This window comes from Lagopus leucura, unplaced genomic scaffold (genome assembly GCF_019238085.1).
Source record: "Lagopus leucura isolate 7727_CA_CO unplaced genomic scaffold, USGS_WTPT01 Super-Scaffold_100040, whole genome shotgun sequence".
Taxonomy (NCBI): domain Eukaryota; kingdom Metazoa; phylum Chordata; class Aves; order Galliformes; family Phasianidae; genus Lagopus; species Lagopus leucura.
In genome coordinates, this window is record NW_024962289.1 from 3,166,160 (window position 1) to 3,180,980 (window position 14,821).

Here is a 14,821-nt window from a genome sequence, read left to right on the forward strand (position 1 = left end):
TGTGGCATATTTTGGTGGCAAGTTGGCTCCCCAGGAGCAGATGTGGGTCAGGAGGAGCCCAAGGGTGTGGGCAGTGGGACGGTGCCCTGCTCACATGGGGTTGTGATTCTGTTGGCCCATATTTTTTCCCACTGGCATGCCTGGCTCTGATGGTAACGGGCTCTGACCAATCTGGGCCAATGCTGTTTGATTCTGGAGGTGCAGCAGCACGGGCTGGTGAGGCAGGGATGGTAGAGGTGGGCCGGCCATGAGCCTGCAGGCAGAGGGGTGCCCTGCTGCCTTGGTGAGCCCCAGAGCCAGCCTGGAGCAGCACTCTGCCCTGCCATGGCCAGTGAGCATCGCCACAGTGCAGCCTCAGGTTTTGGGGTATGTCAGAGCAAAAGAAGGAGCCTTGGAGACACCCAGAAGCCCACTCCAGAAGTACACTGGCAGACAGAGTGGCCCAAAGGAGCTTGTTTGGGGTGCACTGGGAGGTTGTGCAGCGTGGGGTGCAGCCATCGTACCAGCACATGGCATGGAATTACACTGGCTTGGGAGGGAATGAAACCATGGGGAAGAATACTACAGATTTTGGCCAAAATTGGCAATGAGGGAGGGGAGAAGGGAGGGACAACAGTTACTTGGCAAACGTGCTCAGCCCTCCACCTGCAAATGTCCTCCTCAGATGGCACCTGGCACAGGGGGGGATGGCAGAGTGCACAGTGTGGGACTCCCAGGGCCGGTGCTGCCCGCACTGAGCTGCCAAGATGTGTGTGCTGTCCATTAGCACTGCAGTTCTCAGCTTTTCCCACTGGATGAGCACTGAATTTGCCCTGGGTTTCCAGGAAATAAAAGGAGCGGGGCTGGCATTGATCACCACAACTGTCCCAGCAGAGGGAAACACCCAGCTCACCCTGCACCATGCAGGGACAGAACTCCAAGCTGTGGGGCTCCAACAGTGGCAATAGGAGATGCTGAGAGATGCTGGTGGGATGCTGTGAGGATGCTGGGGATCACAGGGGGATAGATCCAGAGAGTCTTAGAAGCATTTGGGTTGCAAAAGGCTTCCAACATCAAGTCCAACCATTAAGCTAGCGCTGCCAAGTGCACCACTAAACCATGTCCCCAGGCATCACATCTGCACACCTTCTAGATCCCTGCAGGGATCCCGAGGACTCAGCTATGTCCCCGGGCAGTCTGTTCCATCGCTTCACGACCCTCTCCACGAAGAAATGTTAGCTAATGCCCAACCTACACTGATGCAGTGTGAGGCCATTCCCTCTTGTCCTGTCGCTCGTTTCTTGGGAGCGGAGACCGACCCCACCTCGCCACAACCTCATGATGTCGTCGTAAGGAGCAATAAGGTGCCCCCCGAGCCTCCTTTTCTCCAGGTTAAGTTTCCGCAGTTCCCTCCGCCGCACGGAGGGAGATGCTGAGCACGGGGAGGTGCTGGCGATGCGGTGGGATGCTGTAGGAACGCCGCAGGGTTCCGCAGGGACACGAGGGGCAGCCTGGCCGGCTGAAATCCCCTCTCCCGGCCGATCCCTCCGGGACTACATTTCCCAGCTCCGCCGCGGCCGGGGCGGTGCGGCGCGGGGCGGGCAGCGCGGAGCGGGGGGCGCGGAGAGCGGCGGCGGGGCCCGCGCAGGCGGAGGGAGGCGCGGGGGCGGCGGGGCCCCTCTCGGCCCGGTTCGGCTCGGCTCGGCCCGGTGCGCGCCGGGCGGGGATGCGGGAGGGGCGCCGGGAGCGGTTCCCCTCTGCCCGCCCGCGGCCGCGTAAGGGGCGCCCGCGCCGCAGCCACCATGAAGAAGCAATTCAATCGCATGCGCCAGCTCGCCAACCAGACCGTGGGCAGGTAGGGACGGGGACGGGCCGTGCGCCCCGCCTGCACCTGCCCTGCACCTCCACCCGCACCCCTTGCTGCTTACTTGCACCCCGCCCGCACCCTGCCTGCGCCTTACTTGCACCCTGCCCGCACCCGCCCCGCACCCCAGCTCCGGAGCACATCGCACCCCATCGCTCCCCTACCCCAACCCCAGCCCTCCATCACCCTCCGGTGTTCCCCCCGGCATCCCTGCATGCGGCCGCACCCATCCCTCGAGGGCTCCCCCCGGCTGAAGCGCGGGGTTTTTGGGGCCGGCGTGGTGCGGGGTGGCACGCGTTGGGGTGCCTGTGGGGGTGTGGGGGTGCTGTGATGCTCTCCGGGCCGACGGCCAGACCCGCGGCTTTGCAGGCGGTTGTTGTGTAATTCCTGAGATTTTGCAGCGGTGAGTGGGGGGGGGGTGGGTGGAAGGATTTATTGTTTTTTTTTCTTTCGCGACTCCAACACGGCACCAGGGCGGGTGGCACCGGCATTGGGGCAGGGCTGTGTGCAGGCACCCCATTACAGGGGGCTGCTCCTTGTGTTCTCTGTGGGGCTGCCACCGTGTTCCCATGGCTGTGCGTATATCCCTCCATCCCTCCGTGCAATCTTCCTTCTATCCCTGCATCCCTCCCTACATCCACTCCTCCATCCCTACATCCATCCCTGCATCCGTCATCCCTCCATTCTCCTCCTTCCCGAGATGAGTGATAGGGACGAGTGGCAGCAGCTCTGTGTCTCATCCCACGGCGCTGTTCAGTCACACATCCCCACAGCACGGCCGCAGATGGCCGCAGTTCCCCACCGGCGCCGTGCAGCAGGAGCACGGGGATGGATGGAGGGGGCTGCGCCGGGGCTCGGTTCCTTCAAGAGGAGCAGGGACTGGGCTGGAGGAACACAGCTGCTGCCAGCACCTTGTGTGTCCCACGCGTCAGCCTTCAAAATGGGGTCACCGCCAGCCCCAGAGCCCTCCTGCCTCGCTGCTGGGCTGGGGGCGGGCGCAGCGCTCCGGGTAACGGCCGTTTGGGAGATGCTCGTGGCAGGTGACGCAGGCAGGAGCATGAATTCGCAGCTCGGAGCGTTGCGGGGCTGTTTGTGCTCTGCTCTCCAGGCTGGGGACCGACCAGGGGGAAGCTCTGCTCCGTAGGGCTCACACGCAGCAGCCAGCCTGTCGCCCATGTTTGCAATATTCCCGCTCGTGCACAGGCTTTTCAGCAGGCAAATAAATAAGTAATCCTTTGCCGTGCTCTGCTGCAGCACTGTCTTGTGACCGGCTGGGTCTGGGGCTCACATCCCTGCGGTGCTGCCACCCTGGGGATGGGGCCGTGTCCTGGATGGGTGCTGGAGGGTCCGTGCTGCAGATGGACGCCATCCCTCAAGTTGCTGTAAGGGGCAGTGGGGATGCTGAGGGCAGTTTGCTCTGTGCCACGAAGATGGGAGGAGTGCTGATCCCACTCCTCCCGGCAAGCCCTGTGGATGTAGTTGCCTTCTCCCCAAGTGAGTGTGAACTAGGGCTGGGGGCAGGGGATAAAAGCTGCCATCCCCAGCCCCGTGCTCCTGCCATGGGGTGTGCCTGGGAGGCAGCTGGGTGCTGTGCCCCTCTTTAAGGACATCGCTGCCATGGCTTGTGCTAGGCTTGCAGCTAATGGTCCGATCCGTCCTGCCACTCCCACACTTGTCCCCGTTATTACTTTACCTAGCCAGCACCTGAGCCGTGCACCTGTATTAAAATCATGTTTTGAACAGTGCTGTAACTCGGGGAAACCCCTTTGGCTCCCCATTCCAGGAAGCAGCAGCACCCAGAGGAGCAGCACTGCCCCTTCCCCACACAGCTGCCCTTTCCTCAGCACCTCGAGCAGAGCTTTGGATGGGGGCCAAAGGCTGCGCTGCGCCGTTTACTCCTTTTGTTTACCACGATAGAAAAAGGGGAAGGGCAAGGAGAGAGGGCAGAATTGAGGAAGGAAATGGCCACTTGGCACAGCACTGTCCCACTCTGCCATCCTCTCCCGTTGTCCTCTGCTGCCTCCCCTCCTGCTCCACTGCACCTTCCTGGTCTCAAGGCTGGCTCTGTCCCTGCTGCCCCTCACAGCCCTTTTCCCAGCCCTCTTATAAAAACAAACACACAGGGATGTGAGAATCCTAGTTTTGTTTAAAGGAGGTGGAGAACCAGAGGTGCTCATCCCTGGGACGCACTCGGTGCCCAGCCTGGAGCATCACCCAGCATGGATGTGGCTGGTCTGTAGGGGATGTAATACATATCTCCGTGGGGTGAAAAGAGGGAAGAGAGATCAGCGAGTGGCTGTGATGCTCGGTGAGTGTTCCTGCTTTATTCCTGTGCTTCCCCATTCCATGTGTGGGGCTGCCAAGGCCATGGGGAGTGGCTGTGATGCTGCTCCTGCACACGCAGCACCCGCCAGATTTCCAGAACTGTCTGAGTGCCGATTTCTCTCTGTCAGGAAGGGAACGGGCAGCAGCAGCCTCATGCAAAGTGACACTCCTGGGTGCCTGAAGGCACAGCAGGCAGCTGGGAATGCAGTCGTGGAGGGAGGGAAGGGGGGGGACGTGTCCTCATTGGGGTTGTTTTGGAATGGCGTTGGGGGGCAGCAAGCTCTGTTCCTGGGCAGAGCCTTTTCCTCAAGCATCGGGATGCCTACGCTTCAAGCTATAGGCTTTAAATAGAGAGGCTTTTTTCTGCATGCAGCCTTGCAAGAAGGAAGGATGGAGGGAGTGAGGACGAGCTGCATCACCAAGGATTTTCCGATGGGGTTTGCAGCAGGGCTTGCCGTGCTGTGTGTTGTGGGGTGCAGCTTACTGTCAACCTGCAGCCCCTCATCCCACTGCCCACCCCAGGCAGACCCTGGGCTCACTGGGCTCGGGGAGCAGAGATGTGGTGGCAGAGGACGCAGGCAGCCAGCCGGGTATTTTTATCCTCCTCAGCCGACAGCGCTGGCGAATGGAGCAATGAAATATTAATGGAGCAGTCTGAATGTTTTGTCCCCAAATTGCACATAAATCACCGTCGCTCCTCCCGGCTCCCCGAACCTGCAGGGATTTGCCAAATCCGTGTGCTGGGGTGGGGGCAGGAGATGCACGCAGGGTCTGGCCCTGGTTCTGCGTGGTCCTGGCAGCAGCTCTGCACGCAGGGCTGTGCCTTAATTAAAGCCTCCTTCTGACTCATTCCCCATCAGCAGAGTCAAGCAGTGCCCTGGGTTACCCGAGCTGCACGCTGAACCGTGCATGGCAAAACCTCACCCAGGGGTGCCGGCACCCAGGGCTGCAGGTGGAGCTGCTGGAGGCAGGTGTGGAGCTGCTCAACCCTGCCCTCCTTCCTGTCCTTGGGAACCTGTCCTTGGCACTGCAGGCTGTCCGTGGGATGCAATGCAGCCCCCGCGGCTGACAGACCCGTATCCCAGCTGCATGGACTCTGGGGGATGGTTTTCCCATTTGGGGAGAATAGTGCAGCAAAATGCTGAATGGGGTTTGAAAAATACGAGGCTGTGCTTCTTGTGTTGGTTGGTTGGTTCATCCCCAGAGCTCACTCTGTGGTGAAGCATAGCTGTATAGTGATGCCCATACATGGGGGCATCGTGGCAGGATCTGGAGCGCTCCTCCACCCCTCCCAGTGCCACAGCAGCAGGGCTCAGCCCCGGGGAAGACATCTCACCCCGGTTTGGGAGCATGTTGTGATGTGGAAGCCTGGATTCTGCCTGCTGGCGCTGGGATGAGATGCTCCAGGGAATCAGACGGCTCGCTGCAGCTCCTGGCTCAGTGCGCAATTTTGTCTTGGAAGATTATGTCATGTTTATCACTAAATCAAATTAATTTGCTCAATAGGTGTTGATTTCCGGTGGCAACAATTAGTTTTCACAGAAGCCAACGCCAAGCAAATTGTAGCTGCATCCCCCGCTCGTTTGCTTCCAACTCCATGTACTAATTGTCCCCTTTCTCCCAGATGCTCGCAGCGACCCAAGAGTCTGCATGGTGACCGAGGCTGAGAATTGCCTGGATTTGTGCTGAGAAAAACAGCTCTGGGGTGGGAGTGTGGAGGGGAAGGGGAGGAGCGTGCTCTGTGCCTGGCAGAAAGATGGGAGAGCACAGAGCTGCTAATCCCCCCTGCCCAGCACAGTGCATAGTCTGGGCCCTGGGGGGGCTGGGGGCATTCCTGGGGCACGGGGTTCATCTGCAAGAAGCAATGCTGCTGCCAGACTGCTTTCCCAATGGGTTCCTTTGGATGTGAGCGAGTTTTTGTAGGGCAGCGTTATTGGAGGCACCCGTGGGGGACAGTAAAGCCAGCAGCAGGAAGGAGGCACAGCAGCCCTTCCAAATCCGTGTTCATTATAGGCTGAGGTGCTGGAAACATCACGGGTAGAATGGGATTTTTCCGGCTCAGAGCTGCAATACAATCTGATGTCAGTGGAGTAAGATGATGTGATTTATTTTTTTCCTTATAGTCTTTACGTGTGAAAAAGCAATCTGGAACGGCTCGTTCCGGGCTGATGTGCGTTTGGAGATGCTGCTTGGTTCTCACACCCCTGGGTGTCATCTCCAGATTCTGGAGCGCTGCCGGTGGGAGCAAACAGGGATGAGATGAATCGATTCTGGGTTTTTCTCAGTGTTCTGGAACAGAAACAGGAACCTTCAGACAGAGGAGCGGGAAAAGGACTCTCAGCCTTCTTTTCTCCCCCTTCTGCACAGCCAGGCTGCTTGCTGGTGGGCTCCCAACCCACGCAGAGCCCTGCGGTCAGGCAGGGTGTGGGTGCTGGGCCGGGTGTTATGGGCATGGAGGTATTCTTGTGCTGCAAGTGCTTGAAAGCAGAACAAGGCCAGATTTTGTTACCCCATGTGCAGTGTTGTTTTCTGCTTCCTGCGCATGCATTACAGCCTAGCACATGGCGTTTTGTGACGGCTGGGAGAGATCTGCTGGAGCTGGACAGCCCCAGGCAAAGTGCAAACCCACCGTTTGGCTGTCCAGAAAAGGAGAAAGCACATAAAAAGTGTTGCTTTTTTTGGAGCATTTTCTGAATGGTGATGGCTGTTTGCATGGACGTGAGTGAGGAGCAAATTTGCTCAGTGCACCTGGGGCTAAAGTGAGCATGGGGCACTGAGGAGGTGGCAGCCATGCTTTGCTCCCAGAGCTGTGAATGGGTGAATGTGCACGATGCTCTCATGTCTCTCTGCTCTTTCCTTCCTCTCCATGGAAGTAGAATAGAGCACCACGTCTGCTCTATCTGCTTCTGTACAGCAGGTACACGATGCTGAACGTGTTCTGCTCCTGGTGCCTGGGGTGGGGAGCACCGTGTGGGTGCTGTGCATGGGTTTGCCCTCTGTTGCCTTTGGGTTTTTGCTGCTTTCTCTCATATTCGGGATAATTTTGTACAATTTCCATCTCTGCCCAAAAGAACTGAAGGTGATCTGCAGGAGATGAGTAAAATCTGAGCAGCTCTTGCTTTTGTTTTGTTTTGTTTTTTAAATGCAAGGGATCCAAAGCGACCGCCTTCCCCAGTGGCTCATTTCTCACCTGCCCTTATGGCTGGGCATAAAAATCTTTGCTTTTCTACACGGCTGCCTTCATCCATCTCCACACCTGGGCACAGGTGTTTGCACAGTGCCTTGAAGGTGCTTAAATAATGCAAGGCATGGATGACCGAAGGGATTTCACTCTGGAAGGCAGAGTAACAGCTCCCTGAAAGGGTTTGGGAGTCCCAGAGGAGCATCCGGACCCCTGGGGCCGTACCCCCAGCAGCTGAAGAGCTGATCCATTGCTTTCCAAATACAGGAGATCGCAATGCGTGCATCTAAATCCAATTTTTTAATGGAACCAGATGGGCTCTCTGTGCCTCCTTCAAATAAACTGCCTTAAATTGGACACTGTGACAAGTTTCGTATGCAAGCCAGATTTAGCACCGTTAATTCACATTTCCAGAAAGGCTTTGAACTCAGCGTGCTCACCAACGACCTCACAGACATCCCTGCCCTGCTGGGAGCTGTGCTGCTGCCACAGCCTTTCTGCTTTTTTTCCATTATTCTTCACTGCACTGGAACAGGTTGCCCAAGGAGGCTGTGGATGCCCCATCCCTGCAGGCATTCAAGACCAGGCTGGATGTGGCTCTGGGCAGCCTGGGCTGCTGGTTGGCCACCTGCACACAGCAGGGGGTTGGAACTGGATGAGCACTGTGGTCCTTTTCAACCCAGGCCATTCTATGATTCTATCATTCTATGATTCACTTCCACTTTCACATTCTTCATTTCCTCATTCTTGCTCTCTGTTTCCACCTTTTCAGTGCTTCACCTCTGCAGCTCGGTCTCTCACTGCTGAGAAAACAGTCTCAGATATTGGAAGGCAAGGAGAGCTGGGGCAGTTTGGGTGCTGTTAGGAAGGAGGTCAGAGGATGTGGCTGTGCTGCAGCCTCATGTTAACCAGTGCTGAACATGGAGAGCATAACTGACCTTTGCATTATAGCTCAGTTCCACACTCTGTCCAAGCGCATCGTGGCACAGATTGGTTTTTAAAGAAGTAATGATTTACCAAAGCTGTAAAAAGCCCCTCAGGTTATGAACACGCATTACACCGTGCCATGGTGTAACTGTTCCCTTGTCACCCAGCAGTGCAGCATCAGTGCATGCAGTGGCTGCTGGGTCTGCGGGTAAGTTGTGCACATCTGCCTCTCTGCAGCAAAAACAGCCCCATCCCCAGGGGAGCTCAGCACTGCACTGGGGCTGGGCACACTGCCCCATCTGGAGCAGAGGGGGGCAGTCCCCTCCCCTCAGGACTTCATGCTGTCCCATCACAAACCTCTAATTTTCAACCTTTTCCTGCAGGGCTGAGAAGACAGAGGTGCTGAGCGAAGATCTCCTGCAGGTGAAGTGCTGCTGCCTGGCTCTGGGTGTGGGACGTGGCTGTATCGGCTTTGGGTGCAGTTCTTGGCTGTGGCTGTCCTTGGGGGGGGGGTCACACCTGGGGAGGGAGATGCTGGGGGACAGTGGCACTGTGTGGGTTGGTTGTTCTCCCAGATGATCCTCCAGATGTTGTGCTTTCTGCTTCACTGCTCGTTCCCCCTCCACCCCCCCCCCACCTCGATGCTCCCGGCTTTGTTCTTGGACTGATCGTGTTTGCTGATGCTCAGTGACTCATCTCACTGAGCTTTGGGATCAACTTCCCAGCTCAGACAAGGCTATGGCAAACCGGGCAGCTCTCTGCCCCAGGTGTGGGGAGGTCCACCAGTTTGGATCAAGCAAAGTCCTCCTGGGGAGAGAAGCTCTCAGCCAAACTCCCTTTGGTTGGAAGAGCCCCACAGGACGGGACAGGGCGGTGACGGCCACCTCTGTGCCCACAGGTGGAGAAGCGTCTGGAGCTGGTGAAGCAGGTGTCCCACAGCACCCACAAGAAGCTGACGGCGTGCCTGCAAGGCCAGCAGGGCGTGGATGCCGACAAGCGCTCGGTGAGCTCTGCAGTCGGGTGCACATGTCTGTGCCGTGCCCGAGGCGCGGGCTGCCTGCGGTGCGCAGGGTCTGACGGCACCGCGCTCCCTTTGCAGAAGAAGCTGCCGCTGACGACGCTGGCGCAGTGCCTGACGGAGGGCTCGGCCGTGCTGGGCGATGACTCCCTGCTGGGGTAAGAGGTGCTGGCGTCGCCGTGTCCCTGTGGCACTGCTGTCCCCAGCCCACCCCTGCCCCAGCCGTGCGTGCCTTGCAGGAAGATGCTGCGGCTGTGCGGGGAGGCGGAGGACAAGCTGGCGCAGGAGCTCATCCAATTCGAGCTGCAGGTGGAGAGGGACGTCATCGAGCCGCTCTTCGTGCTGGCTGAGGTGGGCATGGCTGGCTGTCCCTGCTGTGGGCTCTCCTGTCCTCCTTGTGCTGCTCTTTTCTGCTTTCCTGAAGGCAGAGGCGTGTGCGTTTGTATTGCTGAAACGCGTTTCCAAGCAAGGTTGTTGTTTGGAGATTTTTTTTCCTCCTGATGCCAACTCTCTGGGTTTTTTTTCTTTTTAATTTTGCCAAATGCTCTTTTCCCCCCCTCTCTTTTATGTCTTGTGAAATGCCATGGGCTCCATTCTGATTTCATCTTCCCTCACCTTTATGGAGCTGACACCGGGGAGGCGAGCAGGGCCAGGCTGAGCTCTGGGGCTTTCAGGCGTTGCAAAGCCCTTGGCACTCACTGTTGGTGCATGACAAGACTTGCTGCTGTGCTGGCACATGCTGGCAGCCTTTTTCTGCCTTCAGCCGGCCTTCCTGGCACAGGAGGCCCCACTGACCAAAGGGTGCTTCTTTTAGGGATGGGGTTTTTGCACGTGTGTTAGGCTTTGAACACCACAGAGGAGGGGTTGGTTGCACTGCTTTCCTAATGCTGCAGTGATTCCATGCTTTTTTTTCTCCTCCTCCACCCCTATGTTGCTGCAGGTGGAAATCCCAAATATCCAGAAGCAGAGGAAGCACTTAGCGAAGCTGGTGCTGGACATGGACTCCTCGAGGACGAGGTGGGAACTGTGGCTGAGCTGGCTGCAGGGCCAGCATCACTCCTTGTGTGGGGCTTCTCCAGTGCTGCCCTGGCCAAGGGCCAGCAGCCTTGGGAGATCACAGCTGTGCCTCTGTGTGCCTTGAAGTCAAGCTCTGCAATGAGCCAATATTTCTGCTCTTCTCCTTCCATGCACACTGCAGAGGAGATGTTTTTTCTGGCCCAAGTCTTTATTTTTAACTCTTCTCTCTGTCTGGCTGAATTGTTGCATGGAGGCACAGAGTCGGTTGCGTCAACTGCTGTAGAGCAGTGCTGGGGTGGCAGAGCTCTGCTGGGGCTGTGGGATGTCCTCTGGTGTCGCCCCATGTTCTGGGTGATGCTGTGGTGGGGCCTGGGGGCTGCAGATGGGGCTGTTCCTGAGGCAGTTTGCAAACAGCTGGAAAACTGCTGAGTTTGCCCATTCCTGCACAAGGGGACAAGTGCAGGGGTGTCTGCAGGGCAGGGGCATCAGTGCCCCATTGCTGCCCCATTACTTCCCTTTCTCATCCCACCTGCCTGAGGCTCCTTCTGGAAATGATTGCTGAATTGAAGCTGGAGATATTTGTGTCTGGAATTAGCGCATGCATTCAGCACAGGTTGAGACCCTCACCATGGTGCTCAGCCCTAGGGACCACGGTGGTCTGGCAGAGGGTCCTGAGGCTGCCCTCAAGCTCTGTGTGTCCTCTGTGTCCCACTGACACGGCCCTGTGTCTACAGGTGGCAGCAGTCTGCAAAGTCCTCGGGGCTGTCGAGCAACCTGCAGCCGTCGGGTGCCAAAGCCGATGCTCTCAGGGAGGAGATGGAGGAGGCAGCGAACAGAGTGGAGATTTGCAGGGTACTGCTGGCCAGGGCTTGGGATGGGGTCAGCCCGGGTTGTGACAGAAGTGTGGGGGGAAAGGGTGCAGTGTTGGGGCACTGTGCTTTGGGGAAACCTGCTCCACACACAGCCTGCAGCATCCCCTTGCAGCCCAGTGGGAAGCCTGCAGTGAATCACCCCACTCCCTCTGCCGAACCCATTGACCACCAGAAACCCCTCCCCTTGCTGGTCCCCTGTCCAGAGCAGCCCTGTCACAGCCCTGACCCTCTTCCTGCGCTCACTGGACACTGTAGGGTGTTTGTGCACAGCATGTGCCACCCTCAAAAGTAGGTGCCATCCGAGATGTGGGTGATGCTTGCCAGCTGTGGTTCCTCTGTCACCTGCATCCCATGGACTTCAGCAGTCTGAAAGCATCCCCAGGGGTCAGGGAGCTCCTCACTGCTTACACTGAGCTCTGTGGGGACAGATTGCCCCTAACAGGAACACGGCCAGTACTGTAGTGGCCTTAGAAATCTGCTCCATCCCCATGCTGATTGTGTTCCTGCATGGAGCCAGGAGCTGGGCTTGATCCTTGTGGGTCCCTTCCAACTCAGGATGTTCTGTGGTTCAATGAAGGAGCTGCAGAGTGTATTGAGAAGGCACAAAGGCAGGGGTCTTTGCAAACACCAAAGTATGGGAGGATGAAGTGCAGCACGAGGCAAAGTCAAGTGATGCTGCTGGTTGTGTGGCATCTGGGCACAGCTCTGCGCTGCGAATGCAGGGAGGGAGCCTGGGGTCAGTGCTCACGTTGTCACCCACGGGCAGCGATGGCCATCATGGTGCTTGGTGTGAGCTCCTGCCTCCGTGCTCCCACAGGACCAGCTCTCGGCTGACATGTACAGTTTCGTGGCCAAAGAAATAGACTATGCAAACTACTTCCAAACGGTGAGCACTGCGCTGGTCCCCCCATCCCGCTGTGCTCTGCAGCTGCCCTACCCCGTGCCCTTGCCGTGGCAGTGACATTGGGTGCAGTCTGTGCCATCTCTCCGCAGCTGATCGAGGTGCAAGCTGAGTACCACAGGAAGTCACTGGCACTTTTGCAGAACGTGCTGCCTCAGATCAAGGCCCAGCAGGGTGAGTGCATGCAAGGCTCAAGGCAAGTGGTGAGCTGGGGGCGCAGAGCTCATCGCCTCGCCTTGCAGGGTGGCTTTGCAAGGAGGCTGAGGCATCAGCCCACAGTGTGGCATGATGCAGCCGTGATCCCCCTTGTCCCTGAGCTGGGGGAATGTCCCCATCCCATGGGGTCACCTCACTGTCGCCCCTGCAGCCACCCAGGTCTGGGTAGGGAGTGGCCTTTGTGTTCTTCCCTCTTGATCCTATGCATTAGGATCAGGAAATGTGATTGTATTTTGCGTGGATTTCACCTTTACAAGACACTTTTGAATTGGCTGGGCTGAAAACTCAGGGTTGTGGTGTTGCAACAACACTTCAGTGCTTGCTGAACACCTGAGCTGAAGCCCACGGCGAGGGTGAGGAGGACGCAGGGTACGACCTGTCAGCCCTGTGCCCTCACAGAAGCGTGGATGGAGAAGCCGTCCTTTGGGAAGCCACTGGAGGAGCACCTGGCTGTCAGCGGGCGCGAGATCGCCTTCCCAGTGGAGGCCTGTGTCACCATGCTGCTGGAGTGCGGCATGCAGGAGGAGGTGGGTGCCGTGGGGACGGCCTGGCTGCATCCCGTGCAGGGGGATGAGTGGCCAGGGGAGATCTGGGGGTTTTCCCCCGGCGCCGACGCTGTCCCGTGTGCTGTGCCAAGGGCCTGTTCCGTGTGGCTCCCTCTGCCTCCAAGCTGAAGAAGCTGAAGGCTGCCCTGGACTGCTGCGTGGTGGACGTGCAGGAGTACTCAGCTGACCCGCATGCCATTGCAGGTGGGGACTGTGGGGGCTGTTGGCTGGGGGGTGCCTCAGTGCCCAGAGGGTGCTGCTCTGCACCCAGGGGCTGCTTTCAAGCCCAAATCTCACTGGGTGCATGTGCCTCAAGTGACCCCAGTTTCCCTCCCCATGTGGCTGTGCCGAGCAGGAGGCACTCTGCAGGATGGACATGCATGGAGTTTACAGTCTTATCTCTGCTGCTTCTGTGGTGGTGCAGGATGCTCCCTCCATGCAGAGCCCATCCTGCTGCGCTGTGTTAAGCCGTAGTTGGGTTTAAATGCAAATGAGCTTTTCCCTTCCCTGCTGCGCTGCAAAATGTGGGCTCTGGTTCCTATCAGGGAAGGCACCGAGGGCCTTCATGGGGCTGTGCTGAGCTGGAGGGCATGGGGTGCCCACAGCACAAGGCAGTGCTGGGCATGTGCCTGGCAAAAAGGAGACAGGGGCTGGGGGAGGTACAAGTGAGAGGGGGAAGCTACGAGGGGAGAGGTGGGGTGAAAATTCAGAGGGTGCTGGATTTCAAGGAGCCTCCATGAAACCTAATGTGCTGCAGGAGCACTCAAGTCCTACCTGCGCGAGCTGCCAGAGCCACTGATGACATTCGAGCTGTACGAGGAGTGGATCCAGGCCTCCAAGTGAGTCCAGAACGGGAAGTGGTCTTGGGACTGAATTTCAGGAGGGTCCTAACAAGCAGATTTTTGACCCATGGCAGTTCCCCCTGGGGTGAGAGTGCTGAGAACAAGGGCTTCTAGCCCATATGCAGAGTCTGCTGGCACTCCTGTGCATCCATCTGGGCACTTTCCTTGACTTATTTCTGACCCATTGGCCAACGTTAGTGTCCAGGGGCTCTTAGTGATGTTCCTTGGGCATGCCATGCCTAAGCAGCAAGGGTGGCCTTGGTGTAGATGTATATGTAGATGCTCGTCTATACAGTGGCTGGGTAAAGGAATGAGTGCCCTGACACGAAACATAGTGGGTTGGTGTTTCGTGGACTTGGGGACACACAGCTCTTCCCCTCCCATAGCATCCCAGAGCAGGAGAAGAGGCTGCAGGCCCTATGGAATGCTTGCGAGAAGCTGCCCAAGGCCAACTACAACAACATCAGGTGAGCGTGGGGTGGTGAGGGGCTGTGCTGGGGCTGCAGAGGGCACGTCTCACCTCACCGTGCCTGCGCTCACCCCTCCAGGTACCTGATCAAATTCCTGGCCAAGTTGACTGAGTACCAGGACATGAACAAAATGACGCCGAGCAACGTGGCCATCGTGCTGGGTCCCAACCTTCTGTGGCCACAGGCAGAAGGGTAGCGTATGGCCATGGGCCATATCATGCGTGATACAAGGGTGCAAAGGGGTGATGGGGGTGAAGCCGTAGCTCTGGGACATGGGTGTGGGGCCAGAAGGTTTGTTCCTACAATGTGGGAGCAGCTCCTGCACTCCAGGAGGTGCTGCAGAGCAGAGGGTGGTAGAGCCAAGGGATGGGGGGCTGCAGATCTCAGCAGGGAGCGGGGTTGAGGCATGGTGAGATGGCAAGCCATCGAGCTGCTGCCTGCTGTGTTGCAGGAATATCACGGAGATGATGACGACCGTCTCCCTGCAGATTGTGGGCATCATTGAGCCGCTCATCCAGCACGCCGACTGGTTCTTTCCTGGAGGTGGGCTGGGCCCCATGCTGCTTTGGGATGGGGTGGGATGGAATGGGATGTGATGGGATGCAGTGAGATGGAATGGGATGGATGGGATGGGATGGGATGGGATGGGATGGGATGGGATGAG

General features: G+C 57.9%; 1 protein-coding gene across 1 annotated transcript in view; it reads left to right on the forward strand.

Annotated features, from left to right (window-relative positions):
• Positions 1-1,763: 1,763 nt before the first annotated feature.
• Positions 1,764-14,821, forward strand: part of ARHGAP44 (Rho GTPase activating protein 44) — a 21,900-nt gene continuing 8,842 nt past the window's right edge. Inside the window, exons 1-15 of the mRNA XM_042883953.1 lie at positions 1,764-1,834; positions 8,660-8,699; positions 9,175-9,279; positions 9,376-9,452; positions 9,534-9,645; positions 10,235-10,311; positions 11,046-11,163; positions 12,001-12,069; positions 12,177-12,258; positions 12,700-12,827; positions 12,938-13,049; positions 13,603-13,684; positions 14,074-14,154; positions 14,236-14,349; positions 14,609-14,700. Of these exons, the coding sequence (XP_042739887.1) occupies positions 1,782-1,834; positions 8,660-8,699; positions 9,175-9,279; positions 9,376-9,452; positions 9,534-9,645; positions 10,235-10,311; positions 11,046-11,163; positions 12,001-12,069; positions 12,177-12,258; positions 12,700-12,827; positions 12,938-13,049; positions 13,603-13,684; positions 14,074-14,154; positions 14,236-14,349; positions 14,609-14,700 (1,342 nt within the window). The 5' untranslated portion in view covers positions 1,764-1,781. The remainder of the gene's footprint in view (positions 1,835-8,659; positions 8,700-9,174; positions 9,280-9,375; positions 9,453-9,533; positions 9,646-10,234; positions 10,312-11,045; positions 11,164-12,000; positions 12,070-12,176; positions 12,259-12,699; positions 12,828-12,937; positions 13,050-13,602; positions 13,685-14,073; positions 14,155-14,235; positions 14,350-14,608; positions 14,701-14,821) is intronic.